The sequence below is a fragment of the Rhinoraja longicauda genome, chromosome 21 (assembly GCF_053455715.1).
Source record: "Rhinoraja longicauda isolate Sanriku21f chromosome 21, sRhiLon1.1, whole genome shotgun sequence".
Taxonomy (NCBI): Eukaryota; Metazoa; Chordata; class Chondrichthyes; order Rajiformes; family Arhynchobatidae; genus Rhinoraja; species Rhinoraja longicauda.
This window is the reverse complement of record NC_135973.1, coordinates 33,321,563-33,340,804: the sequence shown is the minus strand read 5'-3', so window position 1 is coordinate 33,340,804 and position 19,242 is coordinate 33,321,563. Positions and strand designations below refer to the sequence as shown.

The 19,242-nt window shown below is 41.9% G+C and overlaps 1 protein-coding gene across 5 annotated transcripts in view; it reads left to right on the top strand.

The window, feature by feature from the left end:
* Positions 1-63: 63 nt before the first annotated feature.
* The window catches only part of mrtfba (myocardin related transcription factor Ba), a 163,753-nt gene continuing 144,574 nt past the window's right edge, over positions 64-19,242 (top strand). For 4 of the 5 annotated variants that reach the window (XM_078418294.1, XM_078418295.1, XM_078418297.1 and 1 more), the window contains exon 1: positions 64-195. Coding sequence is in view for 1 of the 5 variants with exons in the window: in XM_078418298.1 (XP_078274424.1) it covers positions 165-195 (31 nt within the window). In the remaining 4 variants the exon portion in view is untranslated. The remainder of the gene's footprint in view (positions 196-19,242) is intronic. The other variant, XM_078418298.1, reaches the window with a different exon arrangement.

Sequence of the window (19,242 nt, the reverse complement as noted above, 5' to 3'; positions counted from 1 at the left end):
CGCGCCCGCGGCGGGGCGGGGCGGGGCGAGGCGGTGCCCGGGTAGGGGACGGGCGGGTGAGGGGGAGTGACGTCGGCACCACAGGCGCGCCTGCGTCAGCATCGTGAGCGCGAGGGTTTGTGGGAGCGGGCGCCGGGCGGCCGCCAGCAGCAGCTGTGGTCTGGATGCCGCTGGACGCGGCACCTCAGCGCCCAGGTGAGTGGACGCCGCTCCGGCCCCGGTGAAGGGCGTGCCGCGGCCTCGGGGGGAGTGTGCAGGCCCGGTGCATGGCTGGCAGCTGTGCTCAGCAAACGTCTCCATGGTGACAAGCAGTGGGAGGAATAATGCTTGCATTTAAAAGCTGTCCGGCGTGGTGGTGGTGGAGAGTTTACATTGATTGACCCAGACCCCAGACCCCAGACCCCAGACCCCAGACCCCAGACCCCAGACCCCAGACCCCAGACCCCAGACCCCAGACCCCAGACCCCAGACCCCAGTCAGTGGCCCGGGCTACTCCAGGCTCAGGCTTCCCCCATCCACCTCTCAGAACCACATCCAAATTGCCTTCCTCTGCTTCCCATCTCCAGTGAACTTCAATGTTCATCCAATGTGTGGATTCTGATAACATTGGCTCTGATTCAGCAATGTCCTGTCAGCCTGTTATCTCAGTCCAGCAAACACAATCCAGACACCTGTCAGTTGAAATGTAATGTTGATGGTGTGTTGCGAAAAGTGATCAACTTGAAATGGCAGGAAAAAAATCTCTTATTTTGGAGTGGATCCCTATTTACTGGACCCAACTATTTTCACGAGGATGTGTTATCAAGACGGTGCTACAAACCTGATAGGGTGTCTTTTTTTTATAGAATTGTGTTGCATAGCAATGCTTTTACAAGACTATGTGTATCAAGAAGGGTGAATTGCATAATGATTTATGTTGATTATTGTATGGAGCTGTATTTAGAACATATAGCAATGGATCCTTCAACCCACAATGTGCTGAATACGATGCCAAGATAAACTATTCTCATCTGTTTACACACAGCGCCATCTGTTTACACGTGATATTCCTGCATTACCTGCATATCCACGTAAAAGGCTCTTTAATGCAACTATTGCTTCTGCATCCATCACCACCCCTGACAGAATGTTCCAGGCAACCACTTGAAAAAAAAACTTGCCACGCACATCTCCTTTAAACTTTGCCCCTCTCACCTTATGGCCTCTAGTCTTTGATGTTTCCACCATGGGGGTAAAATGTTCTGACTGTCTACCCTATCACATTATATACTCCAATGAGGATTCCCCTCAACCTCTGGCCTTCCAGTAAAAACAATTCCAACTTTATCTAACCTTACTGTATAGCTAATACCCCCTAGTCCAGGTAGCATTCTGGGAAACCATTTCTGCACCCTCTCCAAAGCCTCCCCATCCTTCCTGTAATGGGGCGATCAGAACTGCACTCAATACTCCAAATGCAGTATAACTAAAGTATTATAGATCTGCACCATGACATCCTGACTCTTATATTCAGCGCCCTGACTAATGAAGGCAAGCATACAAAATGCATCCTTCTCGTAATGCGGTGACCAGAACTGCATACTATTCTCACAATTACGGCTTAACCAAAGTCCTATAAAGCCGCAATATGACTTCTTGACTCTTATAGTCAATGCTCCAGCAGATGAAGGCAAGCATACGAAACACCTCCTTTACCACTCTATCTACTTGGGTTGTCACTTTCAGAGAACTGTGGACCTGGACTCCCAAGATCCCTCTATACATCAGTGCTGTTAAGGGTCTTGCCATGTTATAACTGTATATTTTCCCTTTACATTTGACTTTCTACACATCACACTTCCTTGAATTAAACTCCATCTGCTATTTCTCTACCCACTTCAGTAATTTATCACAATTATTTTTTATAAATGTATTTTCTGCCATGTTTCATTAATTGAATTATTCCTCAGTAGAGTACAGGACCTTAAGAAGTGAGTGTATTATAGCATTGTCACTGTTATCTTCTGGTTTCTCATAATTGCTGTACATGTGGTTACAGTTAGGTCATCAAATTATTATTTATAATTATAGCCGCCACTAAATTTTGAAATATGTCTCGTACCATATGGTCATTGTTGGCAAGACAATTTAGATCCACAGGAGTTGTTCTCACAACACTAGAATATACAAAATGCCACTATACTATAAAGTCTCCCTAGAATACTTCCATTCCAGTGACTGTAACTTCGCTGAAGCAAATAAGATGTACCTTTGTTCATCTGAAAGAAATTCCTATATGCAAATCACTGAAATATTATCTTCTATTGGAGGGGTGGATATCCTATGCATGTAAACTATGTCAGTTGCGACTGGAAATAATTTTAAAAATTGGTAATGTACAATCTTAATTATGCGATGAGCAATCGTAAGTAAGGATAACACCAATTAATGAAAGATTTGAATAATGAAGTTAATCCCGTAAACTAGAAACTGATTTAAGGAAAGACTATAATCATTATTCCAAGATAGAAAAGTGACTGTGTCATTGATGTAATACAGATGGGCAGTTTCAATTAAATTTTGCTCTGTATGCATGTTATTAAAATAGATACAATAGTGGCATTTAAGTGGTTTTAGATGTGCAATTACAATTTTAACTTGATTCACAATCTAAAACCTTTGACATACATAATTGCTAATTATGATATCAAAATTTTGCAAAATACAATGTTTCTAAATAAACAATATAGTTAAGCTATACACTCTGACAGATAGTGTTTATTTCCAGAGGGATTGTTAACCTGTAATGTTGCAAGATTTAAAATGTGAAGGTTTTATCATTTTGGATAACAATCTAAATCTTTTATCTATGATTCGAAATCATGTTTATTTTCCATGGAAATGGAGGAGGTTTTAATATACACCAATGTATTCATTCAAGTTGTGCACTTTATAGAAAATAACAAGTGGATGTGGTGGCAAAATGCTTGGTGCTTGTACTTTTAGAGATTTGAATTCAGAATCTGGTTTTCACATCTTTTCCATACATGGACCACTCATAATTTCGGAAGAATAAATTGGCTTAAATTGGATATGATAAGTTTTACTCTACAAATGGAGAGGGAGAAGGGAAAAACGGAAGTGTCAGTATTACAGTATAGCAAAGGGGATTACAGAGGCATGAGGCAGGAGCTGGCCAGAATTGACTGGAAGGAGGCCCTCGCAGGGAAGACGGTGGAACAGCAATGGCAGGTATTCCTGGGAATAATGCAGAAGTTGCAGGATCAATTTATCCCAAAGAGGAGGAAAGATTCCAAGGGGAGTAAGAGACACCCGTGGCTGACAAGGGAAGTCAAGGACAGCATAAAAATAAATGAGCAGAAGTACAACAAAGCAAAGAAGAGTGGGAAGCCAGAGGATTGGGACTCTTTTAAAGAGCAACAGAAGATGGCAATACGGGGAGAAAAGATGAGGTACGAGTGTAAACTAGCCAATAATATAAAGGAGGATAGTAAAAGCTTTTTTAGGTATGTAAAGAGGAAAAAAATAGTCAAGGCAAATGTGGGTCCCTTGAAGACAGAAGCGGGGGAATTTATTATGGGAAACAAGGAAATGGCAGACGAGTTGAACCGGTACTTTGGATCTGTCTTCACTAAGGAAGATACAAGCAATCTCCCAGATGTTCTAGTGGGCAGAGATCCTAGGGTGACGGAGGAACTGAAGGAAATCCACATTAGGCAGGAAATGGTGTTGGGTAGACTAATGGGACTGAAAGCTGATAAATCCCCATGGCCTGATGGTTTGCATACCAGAGTACTTAAGGAGGTGGCGCTAGAAATTGTGGACGCATTGGTGATCATTTTCCAATGTTCTATAGATTCAGGATCAGTTCCTGTGGATTGGAGGGTAGCTAATGTTGTCCCACTTTTTAAGAAAGGAGGGAGAGAGAAAACGGGAAATTATAGACCAGTTAGTCTGACATCAGTGGTGGGGAAGATGCTGGAGTCAATTATAAAAGACGAAATTGCAGAGCATTTGGATAGTAGTAAAAGGATTGTTCCGAGTCAGCATGGATTTACGAAGGGGAAATCATGCTTGACTAATCTTCTGGAATTCTTTGAGGATGTAACCAGGAAAATTGACAGGGGAGAGCCGGTGGATGTGGTGTACCTTGACTTTCAGAAAGCCTTTGACAAGGTTCCACATAGGAGATTAGTGGGCAAAATTAGAGCACATGGTATTGGATGTAGGGTGCTGACATGGATAGAAAATTGGTTGACAGACAGAAAGCAAAGAGTGAGGATAAATGGGTCCCTTTCAGAATGGCATGCAGTAACTAGTGGGGTACCGCAAGGCTCGGTGCTGGGACCGCAGCTATTTACAATATACATTAATGACTTGGATGAAGGGATTAAAAGTACCATTAGCAAATTTACAGATGATACAAAGCTGGGTGGTAGTGTGAACTGTGAGGAAGATGCTATGAGGTTGCAGGGTGATTTGGACAGGTTGTGTGAGTGGGCGGATGCATGGCAGATGCAGTTTAATGTGGATAAGTGTGAGGTTATCCACTTTGGTGGTAAGAATAGGAAGGCAGAGTATTATCTGAATGGTGTCAAGTTAGGAACAGGGGACGTACAACGAGATCTGGGTGTCCTAGTGCATCAGTCACTGAAAGGAAGCATGCAGGTACAGCAGGCAGTGAAGAAAGCCAATGGAATGTTGGCCTTCATAACAAGAGGAGCTGAGTATAAGAACACAGAGGTCCTTCTGCAGTTGTACAGGGCCCTAGTGAGACCGCACCTGGAGTACTGTGTGCAGTTTTGGTCTCCAAATTTGAGGAAGGATATTCTTGCTATTGAGGGCGTGCAGCGTAGGTTTACTAGGTTAATTCCCGGAATGGCGGGACTATCATATGTTGAAAGACTGGAGCGACTAAGCTTGTATACACTGGAATTTAGAAGGATGAGAGGAGATCTTATTGAAACGTATAAGATTATTAAGGGGTTGGACACTTTAGAGGCAGGAAACATGTTCCCAATGTTGGGGGAGTCCAGAACAAGGGGCCACAGTTTAAGAATAAGGGGCTGGCCATTTAGAACTGAGATGAGGAAAAACCTTTTCAGTCAGAGAGTTGTGAATCTGTGGAATTCTCTGCCTCAGAAGGCAGTGGAGGCCAATTCTCTGAATGCATTCACGAGAGAGCTGGGTAGAGCTCTTAAGGATAGCGCAGTCAGGGGGTATGGGGAGAAGGCAGTAACGGGGTACTGATTGAGAATGATCAGCCATGATCACATTGAATGGCGGTGCTGGCTCGAAGGGCCGAATGGCCTCCTCCTGCACCTATTGTCTATTGGACCTGGTAATGCTTCTGAAATGCTAAAGCTTTTATTCAATTATATTTCATGTAGAACTTTAAGCTGTAATTAATGCATTGTTTATTATTTTTACTCTATTGCTGACAGATTAGATTAATTCCTGAAATGATATTGGTATAAATCGAAGGTAGACAAAAAATGCTGGAGTAATTCAGCGGGTCAGGCAACATCTCTGGAGAGAAGGAATGTGTGACGTTTCGGGTCTGAAGAAGGATCTCGACCCGAAACGTCACCCATTCCTTCTCTCCAGAGATGCTGCGTGACCCACTGAGTTACTCCAGCATTTTTTATCTACCTGAAATGATATTGATCGTAGCAGCAAAAAAGGACACCAGAAGTTTAATGTTATGTTTAATTACGTAATAAATTAATTCCTGATGCAGGGCCTCCACAGATGCTGCTTGCCCACTGTGTTTTTCCAACAGTTTGTTTTTTGCTCCAGGCTCAAGCATCTGTAGTCTCTTGTCTCTATGTGTTTATTTATGAATTTGATATACTGAGCCAGTGCTTTGGTTTCATCAGATGAGATACTGTCTTCAACGATATCTGTTTTTTGATTAATTGAATAGTCAAAGTAACATGGATTGAAAATTGTTGTAATGTCTTTCAAAAACTTATATTCAAGTTTACGATTACATAATAAACCAAGTCATATAGGAAACACTTGTTTTATTGGTCCTTTTCTGTTTAATTACCATGCTTTCATGTAATTTTGCATCTATTTTGTGATATCATTTAATTGCATAAGCTTTGTAAAATTTTTAATTATTCCAAATGTCTATTATTGTAAAGTATTAATATCTGGCTATATCTCGGTCTTACAATGTGCTATTGTTCACCGGGTGGCGCCGTCAGCGATGGCAGCCTCGCCAACGGTCTGCCTGTCTTTTCGTCTTTTTTAGTGTGTTTTTTAAAGTTTTTAAAGTTTGTGTTAATATTCTCTAGTTGTTTTATGTGGGGGAGGAGGTCAGGGGAAACTTTCTTTCAATCTCTTACTTTGCCGGAGATGCGATTGTTTTCCGGATTGTATCTCCGGTCGCTCTGCGGCCTAACATCATGGAGCTGGAGGTCTTGCTCGAGACTGACTTTGAGCCCCACCGTGGGGCCATGAACTTATCATCGGAGCCTGCAATCCCTTGCCTGAGATCGATGCTCCAACCACGGCCTGCGGATTTCAACATGGAGGAGCTCGCAGTCTCGGGTAGAGACTGATGTCGGGAAGCTCCAAAGTCACAGGAGGTTCGACTAGCCCCGACCCGTGGTCCGATTGCCCGGCGTGGGGGAGCTGAGATTCTTCCCGATGTGGGAACTTAATCACCCTGATGCGGAGGGTCCGACCGCTGGCTGCGGGAGCCAAGATCGTCCCATCAACGGAAGGCTCAAGGCCCCTGACCGCGGGAGAACAAAGAAGGGAAAAGATTGAACTTTTTTTCGCCTTCCTTCACAGTGAGGAATGTGGAGGAGTCACTGTGGTGGATGTTTATGTTAAAATGTATTTTGTGTGTCTTGTTGCTTTTTATTGGTATGACTGTATGGCAAATCAAATTCCTCGTATGTTGCAAAACATACTTGGTTAATAAAGTATGATTATGATTGTTCTGTCTTGGTGCAAATTTCATAAATTTACTTCAAAACAAACTTAAGAGGTTTATTGTGGACTGTTTGGAAAGAGGAAGGGAATGAGTAAATGGTGATCCTGGAATCTAATGATCACATTCATTCAAGAATTAATAATATCCTGTACTATAGTTAATGGTGCACTAATAATATAAACAGAATGAACAATTATTATTGGACAATTAGTATTCTGTTGAGTTAAGATGTGATAACAAAGTGGTGTATTTGTATACTGCCTTTTACAACCTTTAGATGTCCTAAAGTATTTTTGAGACGCAATTTGAGTGTAGCAAAGGTCCATAAGAGCAATGTCATAATGATTAGGTATGTTTTTTGAAGATTGATTCTTGAGTAAAGTTTTGTGTACTCCTTTGAAATCGTGCAGTGGAATCCATCTCATAGGTCTGGGAGAGTAGTTGGAGCTCTGGTTTCTCATCTGAAATTTTGAGATGGTTCTAGACAATAGACAATAGACAATAGGTGCAGGAGTAGGCCATTCAGCCCTTCGAGCCAGCACCACCATTCAATGTGATCATGGCTGATCATTCTCAATCAGTACCTCGTTCCTGCCTTCTCCCCATACTCCCTGACTCCGCTATCCTTAAGAGCTCTATCCAGCTCTCTCGTGAATGCATTCAGAGAATTGGCCTCCACTGCCTTCTGAGGCAGAGAATTCCACAGATTCACAACTCTCTGACTGAAAAGGTTTTTCCTCATCTCAGTTCTAAATGGCCAGCCCCTTATTCTTAAACTGTGGCCCCTTGTTCTGGACTCCCCCAACATTGGGAACATGTTTCCTGCCTCTAACGTGTCCAACCCCTTAATACATTCGGCCCTTCGAGCCAGCACCACCATTCAATGTGATCATGGCTGATCATTCTCAATCAGTACCCCGTTCCTGCCGTCTCCCCATACTCTCTGACTCCGCTATCCTTAAGAGCTCTATCTAGCTCTCTCTTGAATGCATTCAGAGAATTGGCCCCCACTGCCTTCTGAGGCAGAGAATTCCACAGATTTACAACTCTCTGACTGAAAAAGCTTTTCCTCATCTCCGTTCTAAATGGCCTACCCCTTATTCGTAAACTGTGGCCCCTGGTTCTGGACTCCCCCAACATTGGGAACATGTTTCCTGCCTCTAATGTGTCCAACCCCTTAATAATCTTTTATGTTTCGATAAGATCCCGTCTCATCCTTCTAAATTCCAGTCTATACAAGCCTAGTCGCTCCAGTCTTTCAACATATGACAGTCCTGCCATTCTGGGAATTAACCTAGCAAACCTACGCTGCACGCCCTCAATAGCAAGAATATCCTTCCTCAAATTTGGAGACCAAAACTGCACACAGCACCTCTTTGCTCCTATACTCAACTCCTCTTGTTGTGAAGGCCAACATTCCACTGGCTTTCTTCACTGCCTGCTGTACCTGCATGCTTCCTTTCAGTGACTGATGCACTAGGTCACCCAGATCGCATTGTACGTCCCCTTTTCCTAACTTGACACCATTCAGGTAATACTCTGCCTTCCTATTCTGACCACCAAAGTGGATAACCTCACACTTATCCACATTAAACTGCATTTGCCATGCATCCGCCCACTCACACAACCTGTCCAAGTCACCCTGCAACCTCATAGCATCTTCCTCACAGTTCACACTACCACCCAGCTTTGTATCATCTGCAAATTTGCTAATGGTACTTTTAATCCCTTCATCCAAGTCATTAATGAATATTGTAAATAGCTTTAATGTATATTGTAACCAGCACCGAGCCTTGCGGTACCCCACTAGTCACTGCCTGCCATTCTGAAAGGGACCCATTTATCCCCACTCTTTGCTTTCTGTCTGCCAACCAATTTTCTATCCATGTCAGTACCCGCTAATCTCCTATGTGGGACCTTGTCAAAGGCTTTCTGAAAGTCAAGGCACACCACATTCACCGGCTCTCTCCTGTCAATTTTCCTAGTTACATCCTCAAAAAATTCCAGAAGATTAGTCAAGCATGATTTCCCCTTCGTAAATCCATGCTGACTTGGAACGATCATGTTCTGCTATCCAAATGCTCCACAATTTCAACTTTTATAATTGACTCCAGCATCTTCCCCATCACTGATGTCAGACTAACTGGTCTATAATTTCCCGTTTTCTCTCTCCTTTCTTTCTTAAAAAGTGGGATAACATTAGCTACCCTCAACCTGTGCAGAAAATATGACCTCCCACATAATCATTTCTTTAAATATCTTCAGATCCTCCACTTTGCCATGAAAAAATTTCCTTCTTTTCCTGATCTCCCATTTGTCACAGTGTTGGATAAACTCACTCTTACCTTTGCAAATAAAGGACTGATCTCTGCATTATATTCTCAATTGATGTCTTTAGGGGATCAAAACCTGAACAAAATTAAAACTAGGTGGGAGGATGACCTTGGTATGGATCTGTCTGAGGAATGCTGGACAGAAGCACTGAAAAGAGTTAATTCCTCGTCATCATGTGCAAGATTGGGGCTCAAACAATTCAAAGTTTTACACAGGGTTCATTTAAGCAAAGTCAGGCTTGCCGACATATATTCGGGGACAGACGCTGGCTGTGACAGGTGCTCCTTCTCTCCAGCCAATCTAGCTCGCGCATTCTGGTCATGCCCCAAACTTGGTGACTACTGGACAGTGGTTTTTAAAACCATCAGTGAAGTCCTTGGGGTGACAGTGAGGCTTTGCCCACTTGTAGCAGTATTCGGCGTAACAGATGGAACTTTGGGTTTAAATGCAAACCAATCTGACATCATTGCATTCACATCACTTTTGGCCCGTAGGAGAATTTTGCTGGTCTGGAAATCTACAACTCCTCCATCTGCTGCCGCTTGGCTAGAAGACGTAATGTTTTTTCTAAACCTAGAAAATATCAAATTTACACTGAGGGGGAACCTTTTCTGTCATACTTTGAGAATCTAAAAGAACTACCCACTGACTGAGGGCACTTGATTGTAGTTGGGGATCTGCCTTTATGTTTTACTTTTATTTACTTTTTTTTGTTTACACAATTGCCGATTACCTCACAGGATGGCTGATGCATAATGAATGAGAGAATCCTGAACCATCTGACATGTAGATATGTATGGGCCTGCGCCTTGGAAGAATGTAGAGGTTTTGCTGTCAAATTGTGCATTTGTATTTGTGATATGATGTATTGTGAACACATCAGCTGCAAAGGGGTGTCCAGGGAGGGTGGGTGAGGGTTATGTTTGTTGTTATATATAAAGAACAAAATGGAGGGGAATGTAATGCATACGTTTTTCGTATTGTATCTTTCCTTCAATAAAAATAAATATTTAAAAAAAAAAAAAAACATTAGCTACCCTCCAATCCACAGGAACTGATCCTGAATCTATAGAACATTGGAAAATGATCACCAATGCATACACAATTTCTAGAGCCACCTCCTTAAGTACCCTGGGATGCAGACCATCAGGCCCTGGGGATTTATCAGCCTTCAGTCCCATCAGTCTACCCAACACCATTTCCTGCCTAATGTGGATTTCCTTCAGTTCCTCCGTCACCCTAGGACCTCTGGCCACTAGAACAGCTGGGAGATTGTTTGTATCTTCCTTAGTGAAGACAGATCCAAAGTACCGGTTCAACTCGTCTGCCATTTCCTTGTTCCCCATAATAAATCCCCCTGCTTCTGTCTTCAAGGGACCCACATTTGCCTTGACTATGTTTTTCCTCTTCACATACCTAAAAAAGCTTTTACTATCCTCCTTTATATTATTGGCTAGCTTACCCTCGTACCTCATCTTTTCTCCCCATATTGCCTTTTTAGTTATCTTCTGTTACTCATTAAAGGAGTCCCAATCCTCTGGCTTCCCACTCTTCTTTGCTATGTTATACTTCTTCTCTTTTATTTTTATGCTGTCCTTGACTTCCCTTGTCAGCCACGGGTGCCTCTTACTCCCCTTAGAATCTTTTCTCCTCTTTGGGATAAATTGATCCTGCAATTTCTGCATTATACCCAGGAATACCTGCCATTGCTGTCCACTGTCTTCCCTGCTAGGGCCTCCTTCCAGTCAAATCTGGCCAGCTCCTGCCTCATGCCTCTGTAATCCCCTTTGCTATACTGTAATACTGACACTTCCGATTTTCCCTTCTCCCTCTCAATTTGTAGTAAAACTTATCATATTGTGATCACTGCCTCCTAATAGCTCTTTTACCTTGAGTTCTCTTATCAGATCAGGTTCATTACACAACACTAAATCCAGAATTGCCTTCTCCCTGGTAGGCTCCAGTACAAGCTGTTCAAAGAATCCATCTCGGAGGTACTCCACTTTCCTGGGGTCCATTACCAACCTGATTTTCCCAGTCTACCTGCATGTTGAAATCTCCCATAACCACCGTAGCATTACATTTGCGACATGCCAATTTTAGCTCTTGATTTAATTTGCACCCTATGTCGAGGCTACTGTTTGGGGGCCTGTAGATAACTCCCATTAGGGTCTTTTTACCCTTACAATTCCTCATTTCTATCCATACTGATACTAATCTAATAAGGCAGTTATTGTAAGTGTTTATTAATATTATGCTTACCATATCTGCATTTTCATGGCTTGAATTAACATTGCCAGATTATGAAAATATGCATTTAGCAAATTAAATATTTATATAATTTAAAGCTAAGATTGTTATTTATATAAATGAAAGGAAGAACATTTCCATTTATATTTAAAATCACAGAGTGGAACAATTTTTAAAATGGAAAAGATAACATTTGCTTACTGGATGCACAAAAATGAGAATACAAGATAATTTGGATTGATAAGAGTTTGGAAAAATTTCCATGCATCAAATTCAAAATTTCATGGATGTGAGAAATCTGAAACAGTAAAACGGGCACTGTTGGAAATATTAAGCAGGTATCAGTTGTGCAGAGAAAGTTAATTTTTCAAGATCTTTCATAGGAATGGATACATTCAGAGACCAAGCAGGTTGGAAGCAAGTGCACTTGGTGTGCAAAAATGGGGAAGGAAGGAGAGGAAACAATGAACAAAGAAAAAAACTTAATACGATAGAAATCCATTGATTAAATGACAAAGCACAACTTTGGCAGATGATGACACAGAACAAAACAGGAGAGCATTTTTTAAATAAAGAAAAACTAGGCCAGAAGGGGAAATAAATAGCAGTAGCAGAATTGTGATGTTTCTGCAAGAATTCCTCGGTGTGCTGACCTAAGCCTAACCATTTTCAGTATTTTCGCAATGGCCTTCTTTCCATCAAAGGCAGAAGTAATGATTTACAAAGTTCAGTTTGATTTGCAGTACACAATAGAAGCATTTCTACTGGATGAGCTCATGCCTTTTATGCACAATTTGAACAAGCAATCAAAGAACCACAAAGATGCGTTTACCACTGCGACCCCCTCCCACCACTGTCTCCAACGTCCTCATCTGGCACTGTCCCATGCTCTCGGTGGCAGAAGTTGGATCTGCTGTCATGAGGGTAAACTCTCAGAAAGCGGCTGACCCAGATGGGGTTGGGTTCTGCAATTATGTGGCCATCAGCTAGCCGCAGTGTTTGCTGAGATCTCCAATCTCTCATATCAACAGACTATTGTCCCAATCTGCTCCAAGGAATTCTCTATCATTCCAGTCATCAAGAAAAGTAAAGTGACCCGTCTCAGTGACCATCACCGAGTGGCTCTAACATTGAACATAATGAAGTGCTTTGAAAGGTTAGTAATGCCTCACAAAAGCACCAGTCCACATGCCTTGGAATTTGCACACAGGAAACGTAGATTCATGCAGGATGCCATCTGCCTTGTGCTACGTTCCACTCTGGATCACCTTGACAATTAGAAAACTAATGCCTGAATGCTATTCATGGACTGCAGCTCAACCTTCAACACTATTATATCAAATAATCTCACCTCTAAATTCCAGAGCTTGGGCCTTGGAGCCTCCATTTGCAACTGGCTTTTGGACTTCCAGACCTGCAGATCTGTCAGTTAAAACTGGTCATAAAGTTCCTCTACACTGCCTTTTAGCATTGGTTCTCCCCAATATTGTGTGCATAGTCCCTTCTCTATTCCTTGTGAACCCATGACTGTCATGGCTAAGTACAGTGCCGCTTCGATCTTTGTTTACCGATGATACTACTCCAGTTGGCTGGTTGAACATTCAACGATGAGGCAGGAAAGAGATAAGGAATATTATGTATAACAGAGCTTTATTTGTCATTCGGTACCGAGGTACCGAACGAAACTACATAGCAGTCATACAAAAAAAGAACACAAGACACATAACCCCAACACAAACGTCCATCACAATGACTCCAAACACCCCCTCACTGTGATGGAGGCAACAAAACTTCCACTCTCTTCCCCACGCCCACGGACAGACAGCTCGTCCCCGTCCGACCCGCACAGTCCCCGCAAGGGGGTGGAAGTCCCCGCGGCCGAATCGCACCGGGTGCTGAAACGTCTCGCGGCCGAGCCGGGCGATGAAAGGCCCCGCGACCAAGCCTTGTGCAGCTAAGTCCTGTGGCCGAGCCGCACCGGGCGATGTTAAGTCCCGCGGCCGAGCCACACCAGCGATGAAAAGTCCCGCGGCCGAGCTGCACCGGGCGATGTAAAGTCCCGCGGCCGAGCCGCACCGGGCGATGTTAGGCCCCGCAGCCGAGCTGCACCGGGCACTGTTAAGTCCAGCGGCCGAGCCGCACCAGCGATGTAAACTCCCGCGGCCAAGCCGCACCGGGCGATGAAAAGTCCCGCGGCCGAACCGCACCGGGCACTGTTAAGTCCAGCGGCCAAGCCGCACCGGGCGATGTAAAGTCCCGCGGCCAAGCCGTACCAGGCGATGAAAAGTCCCGCGGCCGAGCCGCACCGGGCACTGTTAAGTCCAGCGGCCAAGCCGCACCGGGCGATGTAAAGTCCAGCGGCCGAGCCGCACCGGGCGATGTTAGGCCCCGCAAGCGAGCCGAGCCGCACCCCGCGCCGTGAGGAAGAGAAAAGTTTCCCCCACCACCCCCCCACCCACACCACCACCCCCCCCCCCCACACATACACAACCAAAAAAAATACAAAAACCATCCCAACACCGACACACAACAAAAAAAAAGGAAAAAAGACGAACAGACTGCTAGCGAGCCGCAGCCGTTAGGCGCCGCCACTGGGAAGAATCTCGGTCTGCTATGTCAACTGCTCTACTCTTGACCACCTGAACCTACAGAGAATGGTAAACATAGTCCGGTCCATCACAGACTCATCTCTTCCTTCCATCTAGACCTTCATTGCAGTGTGTTGTATCAGGAAGGCTGAAGTATTGTCAAGGATGCCTGCCGCCTTAGCCATTCCCTTTTCTATCTTTTATTTTCTGGAGGAAGATTGAAAGCCTGGACATTTAGACTTTAGAACAGCTTCTTCCCCCCAACTATCAGACTGCTGAACCAATCCATTCCTTCACACCCATTCCTGGAGCTTCTGCTATGTACTTTCACTCTTAACTCTAGCTTATTCGGTTATTCCATTATTTTGCACTACTTTAAGTTGCACTATGCACCATTCTGCTGTTTTGCATTTGTCATTGTATGTATTGTTGTATCTATCATTATCATCTGTGCATGAAGCATAGATTACACAGTACACAAGAAGTTTCATTGCATCGCGATGTATATGACAAAACGAATCTGAATATCTGTATGCAGCAAGGCTTGTATACTATTTAGGCAAGGGTTGCAAAGTGCTAAATGGCATTTCTGGCACTAAATACCTACCGTAGCCATTCAGCGGCATTATTATTGGTGTCCCCTATTATGAATATGTTTCAACTCAGCACTAGCTTATTACATTCGAAATAATACATCCTCAAAGTCTTATTCAATTCAAGTTTATCTGGTGTACATAACTATCAGTGTTTTTTTTCAATCCCCCTCCAAATCATTCATGTGGGAGGCAACAACGGAGAGGCAACAATAGAGATATATTGAAACATATAAACTTATGGTTCAAATGTGACCACTTGTACTTTTGGATATAATGTAAAAATAATATTTCACTGGGAAGTAAGGTAAGTATTAGTAAATACCAATTGTTCATCTTTCTGCTAACTACTATTTCCATGGACATAGCCTTATGAGATTACCTGATTTGCATAGTTCTTTGCCTTGTAATGACAAATATTTTCTGAGGGTTAAAACGAAAAAGCAAAGCCAAGCATTTCAAGGTGCATATCTGAAGCTAAATGTTGAAAATATTCAGTAGACCAACCAGTATCAGAGGATCACTACCTCAAATCTCTGATCTTTTGTCAAGACTAGGGATGAGGATCGTGACACGAATAAACCTATTATGATTTGGTGGGTATAAGTGATGAATACATGATAAAAGCAATTATAAAGAAAGTAGATCATTTGTAAAAATCAAAGATGCAATCAAAAGGATGTCTGGTTATTGCAGAAGCTCAGAGGTTATAGGAGCAGAATTAGGCCATTTGGCCCATCTAGTCTAATCTGCCATTCAATCATGGCCGATCTAATTTTCCTTCTCAATCACATTCTTCTGCTTTCTCCCCATAACCCCTGGCACCCTTACTAATCAAGAACCTGTCAATCTGTGCCCATAATACCCAATGATCTGGCCTCCACAGCCACCTGTGGCAATGTATTCCACAGATTCCTTGTGGTGCACAACTAGCAGGATAGTCTGCACGCTTATTGAAAACTTACTTTTTCCTTCTGTCACATTTCCAGATACCTGGAATCTCTGATTAAAGGAGAGAGGAGAAAGAAGTATTGAAGTGCAGAAGATTCCAGGCATCTGGAAATGTGACAGAAGGAAAAAGCAGGTTTTCAGTGAGCATGCAGACTATCTTGCTAGTTGTGCGGCATAAGGAATGCTGATGCCTTCCATTCATCTAAAATCTTCCTCCACCTCTTCCCAAAAGTACGGGTACAATCATGGAATATTACGAGAACATTCTGTGCAAGGGGAAATGAGAGTTATGATCAAGATAGATGATTAGTAAAGACTGTGTGTTAATCAAGAATTAAATGTAGTCTTGACCAACTTGTTTTTCATTGGTTGTGGCATAGAATCAGGAACTGGAAACTTGACGACCTTCAGCCTCATTTTTCTGGAGTTCATTGTAACACCTCTATTACTGATGAGTTTGCTCAAGACAATTGAAGGTCGAGATGTAGTTTAGTATTACAGTTTGTGCACCGTATTACTGCCTCTGCTCAGTCTTGGATATTTCTTCAGCATCATAAACATTTTTAAACCTGCCGCACCGCTGATTCTTCCCACAGACTTGGTTCTTGTTTCCTTCATGGGTAAAGGGTTTAACTTTTCAGTCTACCCACGTTACTTTAAAGCTCCAAGTTATGGATTTGTTGTAATTGATTTGCTTTGAACATCCTCAATTTGACTTTGAATAGAAAACATTTATGGTTGAATGTTTGAAAATGAGACAAACACTCTGTTCCCTAAATTTGAACAAGTTGTGTATCTTCAGATGTGCAATTTAAAATGTTTCTTTTTCTGTACTTCTGTCATCCCATACCAAACATTTATGTGTAAAGAGTCAATTAGTTTGACATATGCGGAAAGTGAAAAGTGATTAAAGAATTTGATGGTTAGAATATTGTCTTTGCCATAATAAAGATACTGTGGCTAGGTGAGTTCTCCAGATTTGATTCTTTAAATCTCTTCTATGAAAAAAGAAGTTACATCATTTATGTAGATTAATATGTTAAAAAAAATCCAGTTTATTAAGCAAAACCATGTCTTGCCTTCTACCATTGAGCATGTTAACTTCCTTCCATGTGCTGTGCAGTATTTGCTTTAACAATCATGCCACTTAAAGATAATATGTTGGAAGGAACTGCAGATGCTGGTTTAAATCGAAGATAGATACAAAATGCTGGAGTAACTCAGCGGGACAGGCAGCTTCTATGGAGAGAAGGAATGGGTGACATTTCGGGTTGAGACCGTTCTTCAGACTGAAAGTTACGGGAAAGGGAAACGAGAGATATAGATGATGTAGAGTTGAGATGATGTAAACAAAAATAATATGTTTCTGTTAAACTATGCCATTGGGAATGAGGCAGTTGAACAATTAAAAGTACAGTGGACATTTCATACATCATGACATTTTAAAATTCAACTTTGCCTGTGAATATTAACGATTCACTTGAAAATAAATTCAATGTGTTATGCAAAGAGAATGAGTTGCCATTCATTCTAATCTCTAGCAGATGATGAAGAATGCAGACAGGATATGTTCCATATTTTGGAAAATATCTACACAGCTTTATTATAGCCTGAAGGTTTATGCCATTCATTCCTCTAGTTCTAGATATTTATTCCATTGTTCAGTGAAATGTAATTAATCGTAATATTTTGAGGTTAAAATGTCCGACGGTGTTTTTTGTTTAATGTTACTTGATGCAGTGTAGTATTCCAGTTTAAGTGTCCAAGTCACTTTTGATTTGGCTGCTTCTGTATGGTAATTAAAAAGTATAATTGGACTTTTAAATTTTTTTTCTGTTAAATTTTCAATTATGCCAGCTTTGAACACCACATGTGGTGAACTGGAATGTGTCAAACGTGTGTTATTGGTATGCTGGTGATTGTTTAATGAAACATAATGATATAATTGGGTGCTTTACAATATTTATGCTTCAAATAAATGTTAAGTCTTAACGTTGGGGAGGTACCGTAATTTATGGAAACAATTGACAAAGCTATTTTTCCAGGGTGGGTTCCTTCATCTATCTCTGAGTGTGCCTGCAGGCTCTTTGCTGGTATTTCAACATTGAAGAAACAGTGACTTCCTTTCATGAGTTGAAAAGGAGATAACTTATTTGCAGGGGTTCGTTCGGTGAAGCTTGGTTGAAGATAGGTTCGCAACTTGTAATTGAGAACTGCCAAGGTTGAGAACTTAATCTTTGCAGTCTGAGTATGGTGAACTCTTTCTTTTAAAAATACATTTTCAGTAGTTTGGCAGTTATGGGGAGCGGGCTTAAATGAAGCTACCCGAGAGAGATGATTTCACTTAGAAGATTTTATTTTCTGTTGAAAACCCTAGGTGAGGGTCAAGCCACAGTATATGTCACCTTTAGAGTTTAAATAGAACAATAACATGCTGCGATGAATAAAGAAATATTAATTAGAAACAGCTTAAAACAGTTTTCTTGCACTAATGGAAACTATATTATGCAACAAAGATTAAATTTAAATATGAGAAAATATGTGAAGTAAATATAAAATGGGATTACTATAAATGAGTGCCTGCTGGTTGTTGCAGCCTCGATGGGTCTATTTCCGTGCTGTATGACAGTTTGTCTAGGCAGAGATTTGTCTGAGTCTTACAAGCATGGGTTGATTTATTCACTGAGAATTTGCAAATGGAAATTAACATTATGCAATCATCAGCAAACGTATTGTTTTCTGACCTTGCGAGGGAAGAAAGCAATTGATTATGCAGCTGATGACACTTTGGACTCAGAGGAATTCCTGCAGTGATATCTTCGGTGCTGAGGTCGATGACCTTTTGACAACCACAACTATCTTCCTCTGGGGTGTTTTCCTTTTATTATCCATTGAATTCATTGAATTCATGAACATACTCTGTCAAATGCTGCCTAATGTCAAGGCAGTCTCTCTCGCATCGCCTCAGGCATTCGGCTCTATGATCCATTTTTGGACCGTGGCTGTGAGGTCTGAAGTCAAGTGGTTACAGTTGTAATATCCTGATTGATTGCTGAGTTGGCAGGTTTGTCACACAAGAAGAGATTACACAGATAGCTTATTAGAGGAAGACATGATCTCATAGAGACGAACAAAGTTCAATGGAGCTTGATAACCTGATCTATTCCCTGGTTCAAGTTTCTAGTACCAGGTCCAAAGTCTCAAAATAGAGAGTTGTTCATTCAGCACCTGGATGAGAAGAAATTTCTTCGCTCAGTGTAGTAAATCTTTGAAGTTCTGCACTCGACAATGAATGGCTGAGTATATTGAAGATAGAAATTATTTATATATTAAGAGAATCAGGAGATTTGATAATAGTGCAGAAAAGTGGCTTTAAGATAAAAGATTAACTGTTCTTACTGCATGGTTGAGCAGGCAGGGTGGCCCAAATGTCCTACACTTCTTTCTCATGTGTACTTGAGGAGTTCCATTGTTATCTATCTAGAATCATACACTAGGGCTTTTCATTGAACAGTGTAGATCCTTGGTGGCCCCTAATGATCCGTCTCAATCTACCCTTGTAAATTATTTGCACCTT